The 17,175-nt window shown below is 43.0% G+C and overlaps 1 protein-coding gene across 3 annotated transcripts in view; it reads left to right on the plus strand.

Moving 5' to 3' along the window:
- The window catches only part of cacna1c (calcium channel, voltage-dependent, L type, alpha 1C subunit), an 81,831-nt gene that overhangs the window by 32,523 nt on the left and 32,133 nt on the right, over nt 1-17,175 (plus strand). For all 3 annotated transcript variants that reach the window (XM_061269090.1, XM_061269087.1, XM_061269088.1), the window contains exon 4: nt 16,285-16,424. In XM_061269090.1, coding sequence (XP_061125074.1) covers nt 16,285-16,424 — 140 coding nt within the window. The remainder of the gene's footprint in view (nt 1-16,284; nt 16,425-17,175) is intronic.

The raw sequence follows: 17,175 nt of genomic DNA on the forward strand, positions 1-17,175 counted from the left end.
TCATGGCGGCGGCGCGAGAGACCACGCAGAGTGAGTCGTTTGGACGGCGGCCCAGACAGATGGAGCCCGACGCCAGGGTAGGGCGATAACGTAGCCCAGAGGACAAGACAGGCGAAACACGCACGTGCAAAGACACCGCAGGGAGGCGAACGGTCTTGTCAGTCTTGCTTCCAAATATCAATGTCAATGGCCGATGATTGCAGCGAGGAGAGAACCCTTGTATGTGGAGCTAGCATGTCGTTAAGACTCGTTGCGCTAATTCCTCTCCAATTAAGCTGAATGTAACATGAGGACCATTGAAGGGGCCCGAGGTACAAGATGAGACCACTCGGAGCCCCCACGCAAACCTCACTCCACTCACCACTCCAACAATCCATGTAATCATCATTACCCAGTAGAATATGGCCATTAGCATGAGCGCTAATATTTTCTATAATTACGCTTTCATTCATATTAAAGGGTCGGAGTTGATAAATGTTTCCATTTTTTTTTAATACCTCTTTTGGTAGAGTTAGTTAAAAACCATTAGAGTCAATTAACAATAGCTAGCTAGCTAGCGGGCATTTGGATTCAGTTTTAGCTCATAATATCGGACTAACGTGGTCCGTGGCCAACTGTGTAAAGTAAAAGGGAAGAAGAAGAAGCCTGATATAGAAACAACCACATAAAGTAACAACCAAACTGCTAATGGCTGTTAGCCAGCTAGCTTGCATTCTGTAGCCTTATAATGCAAAATTAGCACTATCTATTTAGCTGTATATCACATATAACCACAGAGAGCCAAGCAGCTCACCGGTGCCAAAAGCTGCTTGTCTTTGTAATACCGAATAGTCTGGACCGAGTACAAATATGTCGCCTGGATTTTTAACATTGTGTTCACTGTCTTCCCGTCCTCCTTGCCATTAAAACGTCAACAATGTGTTGCCTCCGCCGTCTTCGCTTACCTTCTTTTCTCCAAACATGGTCAATGGATCAGCGCGTGATAAACATCTCTGCTCTGCGGACACAATGTAACCAAAAGCTGTCTTCTGTCGCCGCTCCAGAACTGGAGTGTGAAACTCTCAGCGGGAGATCAGTTATCTTGGCTCGTTTACGCGCTGACTAACCACTTATAAATGTCGCGGCGCGCCACTTGAGCATGCGTTTTTGGCTGGCGGATCCACTGAAGGTTGACAAAGGCACTAAGGTGATCAATAGAGACATTAATGTAATGGCCGTGTCACTTGATACAACCATTCCTGTACATTTTTAACCATGGAAAAGTGCAAACAGATCCCCAGAGAACACTAAGTAGTCCTGACAAGACACTAAAACTCCAAGTACATCATCTAAAAGAAGACTTTTTATTTCATCAAGTGCCAGTTAAAAGATTGGACTCTACTGTAAAACCAAGCCGCAGGCCTTTATCCCAATTTAAAGGGTGACCTTTAACACTGAATTTAAAAAAAATGCATCCTCAATTACAAGCATAACCCCCCCCCCACCCCACCCAACACAAACACACAACACCACACCATCCATGACATTAGATGTGAAGCTGTTAAGCTCAGTCACCAAGGCAACCAGCTTGTTGCCAGGTAGCAACTGAGCGAGAGATGGAGAGTACGAAGAATTAGTAAGATGAGAAAAATCAAATTAGACAGACGTGACAGACAGTGTCTATCATTCAGCCTTCGTTCCGTCTTTCACGTGTGTGTAACAATTTTAGGAGTGTCAGTCAAGCTGCAATACATGACAAGTAAGACGTGGAATTATTGTTTGAACTTTTATGCATTGGGGAGCTAAGCTTAGCACATTGCTAGCAGAGTAAGTTCTAAGAAAAAAAATGTCAGTTCCAGTATGTGATCAATTGAAAGTTTTGCAGTAATGGAGGGAGGCCTGATTTTTGGTTGTCCGTTTAAAATTACTACCGTATTTTCCGGACTATAAGACGCACTGGAGTATAAGGCGCACCTTCAATGAATGGCCCATTTTAAAACTTTGTCCTTATATAAGGCGCACCGGACTATAAGGCGTACCTTTAATCCATCATGTCTGATTTTTAATCCAAATCAAATCATTCTCCATTTTTTCTTTTTTATTTCAACTTCAGACGCAACAAATTACTTTATAATCACAAAATAATGATCCATAGTCTTTTTGATTCATGATTCATAGTCTTCAGCGGGCGACTTATGATTGATTGCATGACACAGTGCTTCGGGCCAGCGCGCCTTATAGTCCGGAAAATACGGTATTTAAAATTACTTAAATTTATAATTTTTTAAATTCTTTTTTAATAATAATTTAAATTCAAAATCACTAGGCAACAATCCCGTCACATTATGAATCGACATTTTCCAACTCACAGCGTCATTTCAACTCCATTAAATCCCCAAATGAAAAGCTTTGTGAGAGTCGCAGCGCACTGGTGTTAAGCTGGCATGCTGCAGTGAACAACCTTGTAAGATGATGACACAACTCAATCTGTCTGTGAATGGACTGATAAGTGATTTGCCGCCCCCTCCCCCCCGATCCTTTCTCGCGCGTCTGCGTGTTTCATTAAATTGGACTTGATTGAAGATTACGACGCTCGTTCGCCCACGTGCGGATGAGGTTACGTCACAAACGGGCCGATCTGCGCTGTCAGCCTTCATTCGCTCTCTGATGAGCCCTTGCGTATCCTTCCGCGCCATTTGGGAGTCTTTTCAACACCGCATCATCGTCAGACACCTCCATTTTGGAGAACTCGGAGAATAAACCTTGCGGAAGAATTCCCGGGAGGCAATCAAGGCCTCCTTGGAGTAATTCCGATTCTCACGGCGACTGAGCATCCCAATCATGACACGGCAGATTGTGACTTTTTAATATGACACAGCGTGTTTACACTGCAGCGGAGCAGGAGGGATGGTGTGTGTGTTGGATTAGATCACAAGTAAATTGAAGATGGCATTCTAATTAAATGAGAGAACGAGCGAGGAGAGAAATGAAATTAGGAGTAAAAAAAAAAAAAAAAAAAGGACACGCGCAAGCTAGGCTGTTAGCACAAGATTCCGCGTTTACAAAAATTCATGCGGTAATAATACCTCACATTGCCAGGAAACAAGATATCCAAAAGGCATTCCACTACGGAAAGTGGCGAGACAGAAGTATTTAGGGACAGAATTCCCAAATACACCATTTTGTGTTCATCTGTGGCTTTAAAACAACTTCACTTGATAGTTTTGGCTCAAACTTGGATTAGTGGCAGGTGGTATATGGTCCAAAAACAGTAAAAGCAGGCACCAGCTTGTCAGTATTTTCCGTTATTATATAGACACACACACTCACGCACACATACACACATCAATTTGTTTGATATACTGTAAAAAAAAAAGGGAGCGTTTACGGGAAGAATGGGCGGAGAGTATGAAAAATCCAAATATGGTCGCAGGTGTCGCCGGAATGTCCTGGCAACCTCATAGCGGGCCTCCGCATGGTTTTATATAACTGCGGTCAAGTCGGACAGAAGACTTCAGAAAGCAGCTCATTAAAAACAGACACACACAGTCTGCACACACTTCAAAGATGCTTCTGTTTTCATCTTGCATCCTTATGCATTGGCATCATTAGTGGCAGACAAGCGTCTCGCTGTGGACGGAAACCATCAGGGGGCGGGCTAAGAACGGTTTTGAAAAATAATCGGTTACCGTTTTTTTCCGTGTATAATGCGCAAAATTTAACTAATTTATTGTCCGAAAATCTGGGGTGCGCATTATACATGGGTACAAAAAAAAAACATTTTTTTTTTTCTTAAATCCGGATATGATACGGAGGCCGCCATTTCAGATGCGCTTTCTTCTCTGCTGTTCACTTCAAACACGCTCCATATGAACACAATGCTCTCGTATCAGACGCTTGCTAGATCACCTGCTCGTTTGCTGTCACAATGTACCCTACACAAATCCGAAACATTTCTTCGCTATTGAGTATGCTAGCGCATGCGCAGTGATACTGACCGGCAGAATAACATCCGGTTGTTAGGCTGGACAGGCTTTTTTCCAGCATCAACATGACATTTTTAGGGTGCGTATTATACATGGGGGCGCATTATACATGGAAAAAAACGGTATTTGATTTCCTCCCCATTCAATTTTGCGATTTGTCATACGATTAGTAGCAACAATAACGTAATCTGTATTAGACTAAAAGTAATCTCAATAAATGTCCAGTTAAGACAAGAATAACCGCTAATAATTGCTAATAGCTAGCATGTAGCATCATTTTACATAACAAACATCTCCCATGCTGGCTGCTTGCTGTACTTCATCTTTGATTTGACTTGCCGCAAATGTGCAAGTAAAAAAAAGCTCTGTGGGCACTTTTGAGCCTTTTACACGGAGGGAAATATTTTATTCACGCCGAGCCAATGAGTTAGCACTTTTTGCGCGCGTGCGCGTCGCTACGGCCACGCCGCGGGGTCTCGCTTGATGATGTAAATTGTTGAGTTGATTTACGGCTTTGATTGCGATGGGAATTTAGGCGGGTGGCACTTGGGACACACGTGTGGCGTTTAAGTGCTTTTCAACAGGTGTGTGCTGGAGTCAGCATAGATTAGCTGCCGGCCACGCAAAAACCACTCACACGCAGTTGAGCGGTGTCCCGAAAGCGTCGTGTTAAAGGTCGAGTGACCTGTAGGACTCGTCCCGTCTGTCGTTCAACGCCGATTAAGTCAAACTACGTTACCCAAGAGGCGGAGCTTGTCATTTCTGCAAAGCTGAATCAACACTGGGACTCTTTCGCTTACAGTCGTCTAAATTTATTAGTAAATATTTATTAGTAAATATTCATTGAGTTGGTATAAAAAGTCTACACACCCCTATTCAAAAAGCTTTTGTGATTTTATGAGATCTAAAATTTGTCCTGAGAGATGGAATGAAAATAAACAACTGTAATAAGGTGGTTGCACAAGTGTGCACACCCTCTTATATGACATTTCTTCCAAAGTCCGGAAATATCTCAATTTCTTGTTTATAAAGAAAAGCCAACAAGCTCGCAACCAACCTTCAAATTTCCAAAATTAATGTTTCGTCTCATTCACATATTTTGAACAATATAAACCTCCACCTTGACATCCTCATCCCGTCATCTGTCCTCCTTCACTCATCCTCTCCTTCCTTCCTCCCCTCCGCCGAATACTTTGTCACTCTCCCCATCCATTATTCATGGCGCAGTCACAGTCGGCATTAAAGGCCCTGGCGATATCGCTACGGCAACGACACAGCAGCGCCAGTCGCGGTAGGCAAGAAGGCAGCAGCAGCCGCATTGGATGATGGGAAATTGGGTCACCTCCCAGGAGCGGGAGAGTGCAGGGGTGCAGGGGAGGGAGGTCGCTGAGGCACACACGTGCGGACTCACGCACTCACACACACCTGATGGATGTCCTACAAAGGTTTCAGGACGGGAAATGACAGCAAGCTGTTTGTTTTGGGCTTTTTGTTATGCCAAAGTTTCAAAATATTAGGAACACCTCTCAATATGATAATTTGATCAATTAAAAAAAAAAAAAAACATGCCGACTCTTATGTTCCACATAAAAATGGTGAACAACAGCAGACCCGGTCCGAGTGTCCAATATTTGAGCGTCCTTGAACGCATCACAGCTTCATCTGCAAGATTTCATAGGTTTTTTTTCTGCACATTTCCACGTGTGGGCTCACATTAAGAGCAGGAACCATTATTGATCCTGACCATTCTTCCTCCCACCGTTCACTATCGCAACCACGCGTGAATCATCACAGGAATTAAAAACTCGATGTCAAGTAGGCCTAAACAGTGAATTCATTAGAGAGAGGAAAAATTGAGCATCGTTGGCCATTTTACACAATTCGCATCTCAATTATCTCAAAGCTTTCAAATCCTTTCGGAGGAGCCTCTTATCTACGCTCCTTTGAGGAGGCTATGGATTTAATGAGGGGGATCAATATAGGAATATGGGCATTCACCGGGTCTACTTCATTACTTTATCTAATTAAAAAGATGCATTCAGGCTCTACATCACAGTTTTATTCCGTCACATGTCGCCACCGCTTGAACATTCAGTCATAAAACACACACGTACGGTGACACAAGTGAGCAGATGGTAAAATGTCAGCGGATGGTTCAGCACCATGACTTTGCATCACATCATCGTCGCGCTTTGCGTCGCAGAGATGAAGAAGTGAGCGACGACAAAATATTTTTACAAAGTAAAACCATATAGTGACATTAAAACCGAAATGGAATCGAGGTGCTACTCTTCTCAACCTCCTCCTTTCTCCTCCGTGTGCTCTGTGGGAGCCGGAATGTGGGTCGATGTGAGGCAGAGGTGGGACAGTTTTAGATAACTTTATTAAAAATATCCCTCTCTATATCCCTCCTCGCTTGACAGTATGCGTGTCTCGCCTTTACCAAGTTAAGAATCTCAAATGGAAGCTTACAAAACTTACTTGAAACTTGGTGTCCCTAATAAAGTGGTTTAATCAATTACTATATATATATATATATATATATATTAGTCCACTAATGACTATCCAGCAATGGAGGAGGAAGAGGAGGAGACGGAAGAGGAAGCAGGCTGGCTAATGAATGTGCTACCACAGCTGCAATCATTTATACTCTTATCTTTTATTAGCCGTGGAGGAAAACCTCCACGGCGTACAAATGTCACGTCAAAAAAGTCATTTTAAGACAAAGTGTTGTGAGTTAATAGCGGAGACGCTGTCCGGTTAAAAATAGAAGTTGCAGAGTTGTGTTTTTATTTGTTGGAGGGTTCATATTGAGTTCCGCCGGAGCCTCACGGCAGTTGGGGATTAGTCCAATGTGGCGTAGCTACAAAATGCGCAGCCAAACAAGTAGCATGTGACGCAAACGCTAACTTTTAAGTTGGCTAGCATCCGCGTCTCGGGCCGCGCCGCTAACTGGGGTGTTTCTTCTCCCCTGTGGGAACTGCAAGAGGGAACAGAACGACCTTTCAAATTTTTCATAATGACTCCCCAGGCTACTGCTCGTCGCCTGTCGGAGAAAGATTTGAGGTGCCATCTGTGTGCAAAACACGCAATTAACTAAACGCTCAGAATGACTTATCTGTTGAGTTATTTGACATACAGGCGGCGTATTGAGTGGATAAGCAAACACAAAAGGGCAAAGCTTCGTCTCTGTAAGTGCTCAAACACCCACGAGCACCGCGCACGTCCACGGAGTCTATTCTAAGGTACACGCCGCTTTGCTTTAAACAAATCACAGACCTCCATTGTTTAGATACGCAAGTGCATAGATGGATACACCACGCTAGCCACTGTCTATTAATAGAACCTTCCTGAAAGTTAGGACAACTTCAGTTACACAACGTAGTAAAAAAAATGTCTATGTGCCTAACAGATAATTGGAATAACTGGTAAAGTCACGTGGCCACTTTATTAGGCACACCCACTGTATATACAGTGATCCCTCGATTTTTCGCGTTTCGTTTATCGCGGCTTCAGTACATGGCGGATTTTTTTTTCAAATTAAAAAAACAACATTTAAAAGTCAAAATAAAACTTCTAAATTGAGGAAACATGTGTCTAACCTTTAGGACAATGTAGTATTGCTCCAAATGTTCGTTTACATCCCTTTAGAAGTCCGTTTTCGCGTGTTAGCACGATCACGAATTAGCATCCTTCCGCTAACTTGTTAGCCTGCCCACTACTTCTTGTTGGTGACCGTACTTCGCGGGTTTCACTTCTCGTGGATGGTTTTTGGAATCAATTATCCACAATAAATGAGGGATTACTGTACTTACGAGGAGAGCTAGCGTAACGCGTCTTTTTCATTGCGCAACAGTTCTTTCGCCTTCGTAAGGGCGGTGTGTCGCACGCGCGCTACGACAAGCGCGCTACACAAACCAAAACATGGAGATAGATGTTTGTTACGATGGGCTTCATTACCCCCTCAAGGATAATTAATTGACATCATGGTGTTCATTGATCACACCTGCGACGGCGCCCGAGGCCTTTTGTCGCACGCCGAGCAGGCTGTCACAGAACACGAACACAAGCGATTCTGTCGTACAAGCTAGGAGGGTTAGCTGCTGCTACTTGTAGCGCTCTCGCTCATATTAAAAAACAGCAACGTTAAGCCATAACGTGTCGATTTTTCACCACGCTATTCAAAGCTAGCAGTTGTTTAATGGAATGTTACCTCAAGGAAAGGACTGAAGGGAAAAAAAATCTTTTATGGAGGGAAGTCAAGGTTGTGGCAGAGAGAAGCAGGAGAAGCAAAAAATGTTGCTTGTCAGGTGATGAATGAAGTACTAAAGTGGGTCAGTACCCTGTCACAGCGCTGTGATTAAAAAGAACTTGTTGGATATTTACGATTCAGGCAAATTGCATGTTGGGAAATTCAGTCAAATATTTTTGCTAAGTTTTGCTAACCTGAAATTCCTGTATTTTCATGCTAACTGTATTGTCCCCCCGACTTAAAAGCTCTTTGTGTTTTGGCATCTGGATTAAATGTTGTCCTCTAAATCTTGAATGCTTATTACCCTCACTGCCCTTTACTGCGCCCTAGCGTGAAATCTCCATTTCGCTAAATTGCCGTCGCTCGACACTCGGGGACCCCACAAAGACGACCCTCTCAAAACCGCCCGAATCTTCTTCTTCTCTTGCCCCGATGTCAGCCATTTTAGTTGTGGGCGGGGATCTCACCTCGGGGTCAGTTTTCTCTGCCGGGAGATTGATGAGGCTCCAACTGCGTCTCCGATGGGACCGGCGTGGGGGGACAGGCTCCATCGAAGGCCGAACAAGCAGAACTAATGGGGACGCTCCGGAGGGAAGCAACGCGGCGAGCTAGCGAGGGAGCGCGCGCACTTGTGGAGCTTACAATATGCTCACGTTTAAGGCCCGATTAATAGATTGAGCATCTGGAGGCATTGTAGATCCTGTTCATCCTTTCTCCCTTGTGTCCTTTCATACATTCTCTAATTAATTTCCGCCGTCTTGGAGTTATTTGTCACTGGCGCGTCCGCTCGTGAAGGACGGCCATGATACCGAATCTGTATTTCCCGTTTGTCATGTTTGATCGTGTCCTTTTTTCTGCGGGTGTGTGCGCCGTGACGCCGAGTACAGTTTGTCCTCTCTTACGAAACAAGCCATTAGCACACATCTGTGCTCCCCACTGACCTAAACGACTGCTTGGCGTCTTTTTCTTCTGTGGTTAAAATGCAAATGTCTGCCGTGTGCGTTTTGTAACCGAAGGGTCAAGTTGAGAAAAGAAAGAGACCTTGTGATTATTAGACGGACAACAGATAAACGGCGGGCGAACAAAAGCGAGATAATGACGGGAGGGATGTAGCCGCGAGGATGGCTAGCATGCCAGACTCAGCGGGGGGGTTCACATCACAGCGCTGGGTGGGAAGTTAATGAGAGGCGAACTCAGAAGTACACATGTAAACGCAGAGTAGACGCAAGCTTCGACTTTAACACGCGGAAAAGTTAGCAAAGAAGAACTGTAATGATCACAATAACAACTAAAGTTAGCGGTACTGTACACAAACCAATTAAGGGAGAGTGAGAAATGAAACACGTCCTTGCAGCACATTGTCATCTGCTGCTGTCTGACTCGACTGTGTGTTGACAGGTTGGGATCTATCGTCGTTAAAGGCTCGATGACAGGGTGGACATTTTTCGCCTATTGTTACCATGGTGAACATCCACTTAGCAACATGAAACAGTTAGTAATTGCTGAAAGATATAGCTTAAAAAAATGAAAATTTAATTTAAAAAATTGTACTATTTAAAAAAAAAAGGAAAATGTAATTAGAAAAAGTGTTACTATTTATTATTATTTATACTTACTCTATTATTTATTGTTATTTGTTTATTTATTATTTAATTTATTTATATTATTATACTATAATTTATTTTTTATTTTATTAAAATTATTTTGTGGGTTTTGAAAAATGTATTAAAATTCAGAAAATACATTTTAAGAGACTTACTAGCCTAGTACTGTTCAAATATACTTATGATAAGACCTCATCGGTTTATTATTCTGTTATGTCATAATGACTAAGTAATTCTGACCACGACGCCAAAGCACTCTATAGTGATATCGACCAAAAACCATAAGAAGGGGCTCGGTGACAAACCCTCACTGATTCCGCGCACACATCAAACTTATCTGTCCGCAAGCGCCATTCATCGACTGAGTTTTTCACACACTATGCGTCACGTTATGATCATAACCGTATCGTTTTGCGGGAATACGAGGGTTCTTCACACCGTGTCTCTCCTCGCCTCATCCTTCATGTAAACTAACATTCAGTCACATTCAGTGGAGTGAGGGTGCGAAAAGCCAGGTGGACGGACTTCCAAAAGGGTAAAAGCGAAGGCTTTTTAAAAGGCGAGAAACAGGTGGACAACAAACTGTCGAGTAGCACGCGAGGGAGAGGCCGAGGAAATGATTGGGAGCTGTGGTGTGCTGACAAGACAGATGCGCGGCAGAAGGAAATGATTGGCCAAACAGCAGGAGGCCGACTTTGCCGGCACGGCAATGAGACGCAAGGGCAGTGATTACAACTTAACTGGCCTCGCACTGCAGGGGGCGGGGCTCTGGACACAGGTGGGGGGGGGCACAGGTGAAGGGGGATAGATTTAATTAGTATGACAGGACAGGATTTGGAGGACATTGGTGGAAACACAAGGACAAGATTGATTTGAGAGGCCTTTTCGCACTGCACTCAGCATACCGTCAACGAATGTGTCTCAGTGTTCTGAGCTTCGGGACACATCAAAGATTTTATACGGTGATGCGTTTTGGGTTATGGTTGAGATGCGGACTACTTCTTGATGCCGTTTTACTTCCTGGAAGGCAGCACTTCCATATAAGGGCACGCTAGCAACCGGGCATGTCGTCGTCTTATTGTTAGCGAGTGCAGTGCGAAAAGGGCCAACTTGAGATGTTTGAGGAAGGACTGGCTGACTCCAAAGTCATGCGAGATAAAATATGACAGAAAATTGACCTGATGAAGCTAACGTTTTAGATCTCATTATGCTATGCAGGTTTAGCTAACAACGCCCTAACGATCAGCGATTCCCCAAGTCGCCATGGGAGTATTTCGCCAACTCACTGTGTCCTTCATGTGTTTAATAACAAAACCCCCGCGATGGGGTTTCCTTATATTTCCTTTCCCCAACATATAAGATGAACTTGTAGCTTTCTGGAAGTTGGGATTGTCTTTTTATAGCGCGTGGGTCGTCGTTTTTCAACAGCGCTACTATGGCAACGGAAGGGGAGTGGGTGTTTGCAGTTAATCCTGTTCGGGTGTCATGGTGCCATCACTAGGGGAACCGCGCTCATGCTCTTCAATGTTATTTCATTAATGCGTCTCATCCAAATGAAGCACACGGGACGATTAATTGCTCGATTCCGGAGACGGCGATAATATCAGTAACACGGCTTGAAGAAATACACTGAGTTGTTTCTCGTTCTGTTTTTCTATTTTCACCGCATTGGTTTGGTTCCGCTCGACCGGGTGTCAACTAGGAAGGAATGATGGAGCCACATAAGACACACACACTCGCACACACATTCGCAGGGCTTTTGCAGGGCTCTCGGAGGAGATTGAGGGGTATGTTCGGCCGTGATAGCGACCAAACAACAAATTCGCTGTGTCGTGAGAGAAAAGGAGGATTTCTTTGGTTTTACAGAACGGAGCCTTTTTTTTTTTTTTGAACAGAAGCTTGAAAACAGAACAATTTATTCTTAGTTGAGATCCATTTGGTGCATAGTTAGTGGCGCCTCGAGTTCCAAGTTTAATCGTTTAATTTAAAATACAGTGATCCCTCACTACTTCGCGTTTATCGGGGCTTCAGTACATTGCGGATTTTTTTTTTCAAATTAAAAAAACATTTAAAAGTCAAAATAAAACTTCTAAATTGAGGGAAAAATGTGTCTAACCTTTAGGACAATGTAGTATTGCTCCAAATGTTTGTTTACATTCCTTTAGAAGTCCGTTTTCGAGTGTTAGAACGATCGCGAATTAGCATCTTTCCGCTAACTGGTTAGCCTGCCCACTACTTCTTGTTGGTGCCCGAATTTCGCAGATTTCACTTATCGCGGGTGGTTTTTGGAACCAATTATCCGCGAAAAACGAGGGATTACTGTATTTGTATCTCAAATGGTCATTGAAATGAATGGCTCATTTCATTCCATTGCTTTTCATTCTATTGAATCATGTGGCAAATTGTCTCCATCATGTTTTAAGCATTCTTTCTTTCAGTTTGCTTCCTGTCTTTTATTTATATTCCCTAACGGAGCAACATGGCTCACACATACGCACGCCTGAAGTCACGCACGCCGATCTCGTAATCTATCTTCGGCTGTCAGTTTAGCGAGCAGCATCTCGACGCGCGACGGCTTCGTCGCCGCAACGCTTTTGCTTTGTCTTCATTTGCACCTCGGCGCTCGTTCCTCACGGAAAGAAAAAGAGCTTCAAGTCGTTCACCTTCACTGTTTCATTATCTTCCAAGCTTTCTTTTACCGCCTTCATCTCCTTTTCTTGTCTCGCAAGGTTCTCTCTCTTTCTTGCTCGCCCGTGCACATATGCGGGCTGTCTGTAGGAGATGATTTATGCTTCTGTGTTCTTTTATTTTTAGACCAATTACTCAGTTTCACGCTCTCTCCTTCTTTCACTGCTCGCTTCGAAATATCGTCCTCCCTTTTTTGACACCTTTGCCTGTATTTACAGGCACTTTTATGATGTTGATTTTACTCCCGCCCCCTTCCTTCCCTCTTGCTCTAAAAGCGAGCGGGTCAGGTTGAATAAAACTCACTTCGTTTGGATGTGGGGACCGTATTTGGCCTTGTCGGCGCTTCGGGCGCCCTAACCCGAAGCAAAGAAAAGCACATGAAGACAGTGAATTAATGAATAATTAATCCCAGACAATAAAAGCTTAATGGTAATGCATTTCCCCGTCTGTTTGCTCGGCGCAGAGGCGGAGCCGGCGCGTCTGATTTGTTCGAAAGTGACGTGATTAATAAATGAAGAAACTCTGATGTGTCGCTGTGAGGTGATGAACATTTTTGTTTGTATAAAAATAGAGAAGCAAGATTTATGTTAGCTATACGTTCTGTTGAAACTAGGTTTCGGTGGTGGTGTCAGCTTTAACGGCCTCTTTCCAATCAGTGCATGGTGATCTAGCAAGGGTCAAAGGTCGTCCCTATACACGAGCTCGGAAATTCTCATCTTGAATGAGATAATCCCTTCCAGAGCTCAAGTCTGTTAATTGAAATGGTGGCAAGTGTGCATTCGTAGCGTGTTTCGCTACACACCTTTTAAGAATATTTTTAATGATGTTACATTTGATTTTAACTGATTTTAATACAGTATTTTTATTTTGTGCAATTTTATTGAAAGAAATGCATGGATTTACAATTAAACTGATTATTTTGATTTGTTAAATCATTTTATAATATATATTGGTCAATTGACACTATTATTTTTTTAAATATTATATTTTATAATTGATACTATTATTTTTATAAACTGTTTTCTATTTTTCATTTTTTACCTAATTGGTTTAAAAGGTAAATTGATACTATAAACTCTGAAAGATGTTTTATTTGCAAATTCTACATTCAATTTTAATATTATTTCTTAATATCTATTTTAGTTTATTTTGGAATATTGTTTTATATTTTTATGGTTTAATTTCTCGTATTTATTGCTTCATTCCTCACTTAATTTAAGTTTTTTTACTTTTTCGAAAGACTTCCGTTTTGTGCTTATTATTCTGCTCTTATCTGAGGAACGCTGTACACACACACACACTTACACACACAAACAATCGCACACAATAGCAGAAGCGGACTGTGACACAAATGTAGCAATTAGGACGATGTGATGCGGGTATTCTCGGTACAGCGCTGATCAGTGTCATCTGCGTGCGGGTAAGCGCAACTGCCGCTGCGGCCGCAGCCCGCAGTTTCCATGGTAACTTGGGAACCCATCTTGGTCTCTATGGTAACTTGTGGTTGGCACCCAGGAAGAAAGATTGAGCAAGAGAGTGGGTGTGAAAGAAAGAAAGAAAGAAAGAAAGAAAGAAAGAAAGAAAGAAAGAAAGAAAGAAAGAAAGAAAGAAAGAAAGAAAGAAAGAAAGAAAGAAAGAAAGAAAGAAAGAAAGAAAGAAAGAAAGAAAGAAAGAAAGAAAGAAAGAAAGAAAGAAAGAAAGAAAGAAAGAAAGAAAGAAAGAAACAAAGAAAGCGATGAGGTGGGAACACTGGGGGGCAAAAAAAATGAATGATGACCAAGAGAAAACAAGAACGGTGCACAGAAAGTCTTCATGTGTGAGGAATAATAAGAAAACTTTGGCAACTGCATTGATGGAGAACAAAAAGAGTTACTATCACACGTGCGGCTTCAAAATGGTTAATCCTGGCGAACACGCAAGCAAGCAGAAGGTCAAGGCGAAAGGGAACGAGGGCCACCGTGCGATAGAATGTCAATGCTGTAATCCGATTGGCTGCGCTGACGGATTGGCGGCTGAGTTGACCTATTACACTTAACCGAATTATTGCGGCGACGCGTTCACCTTTTCGTTCTGCCTGCTTTCATCCATCCATTCATCTGTCCATCCTCTCTTCTTTCACCCTTTCATTGCTAACCAAATTACTTGCCCCTCCCCTTTATCGATTTTGCCCTTTGCGAGGCCGCATGAACGGAAGACGTGTGTATTGCCCGTGCGTGTGTGTGTGTGTTTGTTATAATCCCGCACGTGCTCAGATGCCCCTACCACATGTTCTTCTGTTTTATTAGACGTCAGAGCATCACGCAGGCCTGTCACTGGCAGATTCATAATTAGACTACTCGCTGTGTGTCGGAAAGTGATGAATATAAAAACAATTGTTGAGCCCCTTCTGGAAGTGACACTTAAAAGAAAAAAATGAATAAATATAATAAAGGTGTTAAATGTAAAGTCTCTCACCTTGTGACGCGAATAAGAAGGACCAGCGCCACTGAAGCTGAAATTTTTTAATTGCCTTTCAAGGATGTTGTCTTTCAAACACTTCCTAATCATCATCCCATAATCTGTGCTAATTAAATTACCCGAATTACCATGACGACCCAAGTAGACTATTGATTTGGTCTCATTTGCTCCCTTTAATTGACTTTTTGTCATTTCTCTGACCAAAAAGTATGTGTACAGTGTCGCTGATAAATATTTCCAATTTGATCGATTCGATTGATCTATATAAAAGGTCTACACACCCCTGTTCAAATTTCGTTTTTGTCATAGAGACCATGATAAGTAATTTAAAAAATGTTAACAATAAAGCTTAACTTTTTTAAGGGAAAGTAAAAAAAAAAGAAGAAATAATTTGGTTGCATAAGTGTGCACACCCTCCCAACAAAGCACCATGTGCCATTGAAATAGGGGTGTGTAGACTTTTACTATAAACTGTAAGAACAGAACACGTCTCGATGTACACTCGCCAAAAAGTTTGTTGTTCTGACGTCAAAGCACACTTTGTGTGATGTCTGACACAAAATGCTTAAGGTCACCGTTTAGCCGACTTGTAGCTTCAGCGTCAGGTTCCTCTGGTTCCTCCCACAGCAGTCTGCTGAGATCCGTTTAACCCCGGGAGCCCGAGCCAGGCGCGAGCGTGCGACCATGGGAAAGCACCAAGACACGCTCAAGGGGCAATTTGGACAGAGTGATGGATGAAAGCAGATATTTTGGTGTTTTTAAAAATGAATCAGAGAGCGAGTGGGTGCAAGCAGCTCCTTGTTGATTCGGTATCTTAGTTCCGCATGGTTGCCTTGTGAAATTATTTATATAACGTGACAGATGATGAGGTGGAGAAGAAAAGTCCTTGTTGTGACGACGCTTGTAATATTATGTAATCCCGCCCCCTAAATTCTGTTAAGGCCGTTTTGGGCCGTTTCCCAGGACCCCCCTCTCAGTCAGGGGTCACGGCTACAATAACAACGTCTGCAGAAAAACTCTGTGTGTGCGTGCGTGTGTGTGTTTGTGTGCGTGTGTGTGTTTGTGTGCAGTTGCAGCAAGATGTGTGAATCCTTGTTTAAATAATCAAGTTGCTTTGTTAATGACGCAAAAAACTTTGTTCTCCAAAGATGGATGGATGGATGGATGGATGGATGGATGGATGGATGGATGGATGGATGGATGGATGGATGGATGGATGGATGGATGGATGGATGGATGGATGGATGGATGGAGAAATTCGAATGAGGTGTTTTATGTAATGTATGAAAATAAACACGTGTTGTGTGCTCCCCTGCAGGAACGCGTGGAGTATTTATTCCTCATCATCTTCACCGTGGAGGCGTTCCTAAAGGTGATAGCCTACGGCCTGCTCTTCCACCCTAATGCCTATCTGAGGAACGGCTGGAATCTGCTCGACTTCATCATCGTAGTGGTCGGGTGAGTCAGCGGCGATTGTTCTTCTCCCCCCCCCACCCGTTCTTTTTTTTTTTTTTTTTTTTTTCTATAACTCATTTCTTAACAGAATTCCTCAGTGACCTCATGACCGCTCCGACAATGGAGCAGTTTCTTTCTCTGTCTGACAGCTTTGCAATGGCAGCGTGAGTGAGTCACAAAGGCCCCCGTTTCCCATAACCGTAAAGTAATCTTTCACAGTGAATCAAGTTTTAAAGCCGCACTAAACCTTGGCCTCCAGTGGATTGGTGAGCTTTAAACTGATTAGCTTGTTAGATGCTGATAGCAAGAGCTGCGCTGTTTTTCTTTATCTGCCACTCAGCAACTATGGCTGCTAAGCTTCTGCATGTGTGTCTTTGACTATGAATGTGTGTGTTGGCTAGCATCACGGTGCTAGCGCCTCTGGCATAAACACAACCTGTACCATCCTTAGACGGTTATCTCGCCTTTCTGTTTGCTTGTCTGAAGCTTTTTCTGTCTACATCTGGACGGAGGCTTTTATGCTTACAAAAGAAGAGCCGCCACGGCGCTCGTGTTCTACTGTACGAGTGATGAGTTCTTTCTCTGACCTTGGCTGAGTGTGGATCAAGGAATATTGTCAGTCTGTGTTTTAGGAATGTCACCTTTTAACAACAGAGCGGGTCTCCCCCAATTAGCCCCTGGTAAACATCAATAACACCAATTAGCTTCCTACCGGCAGGTTGTTCCTTGAAAATGACACTGAGCACTTAATGGA

This window comes from Syngnathus typhle, linkage group LG21, assembly GCF_033458585.1.
Source record: "Syngnathus typhle isolate RoL2023-S1 ecotype Sweden linkage group LG21, RoL_Styp_1.0, whole genome shotgun sequence".
NCBI lineage: Eukaryota > Metazoa > Chordata > Actinopteri > Syngnathiformes > Syngnathidae > Syngnathus > Syngnathus typhle.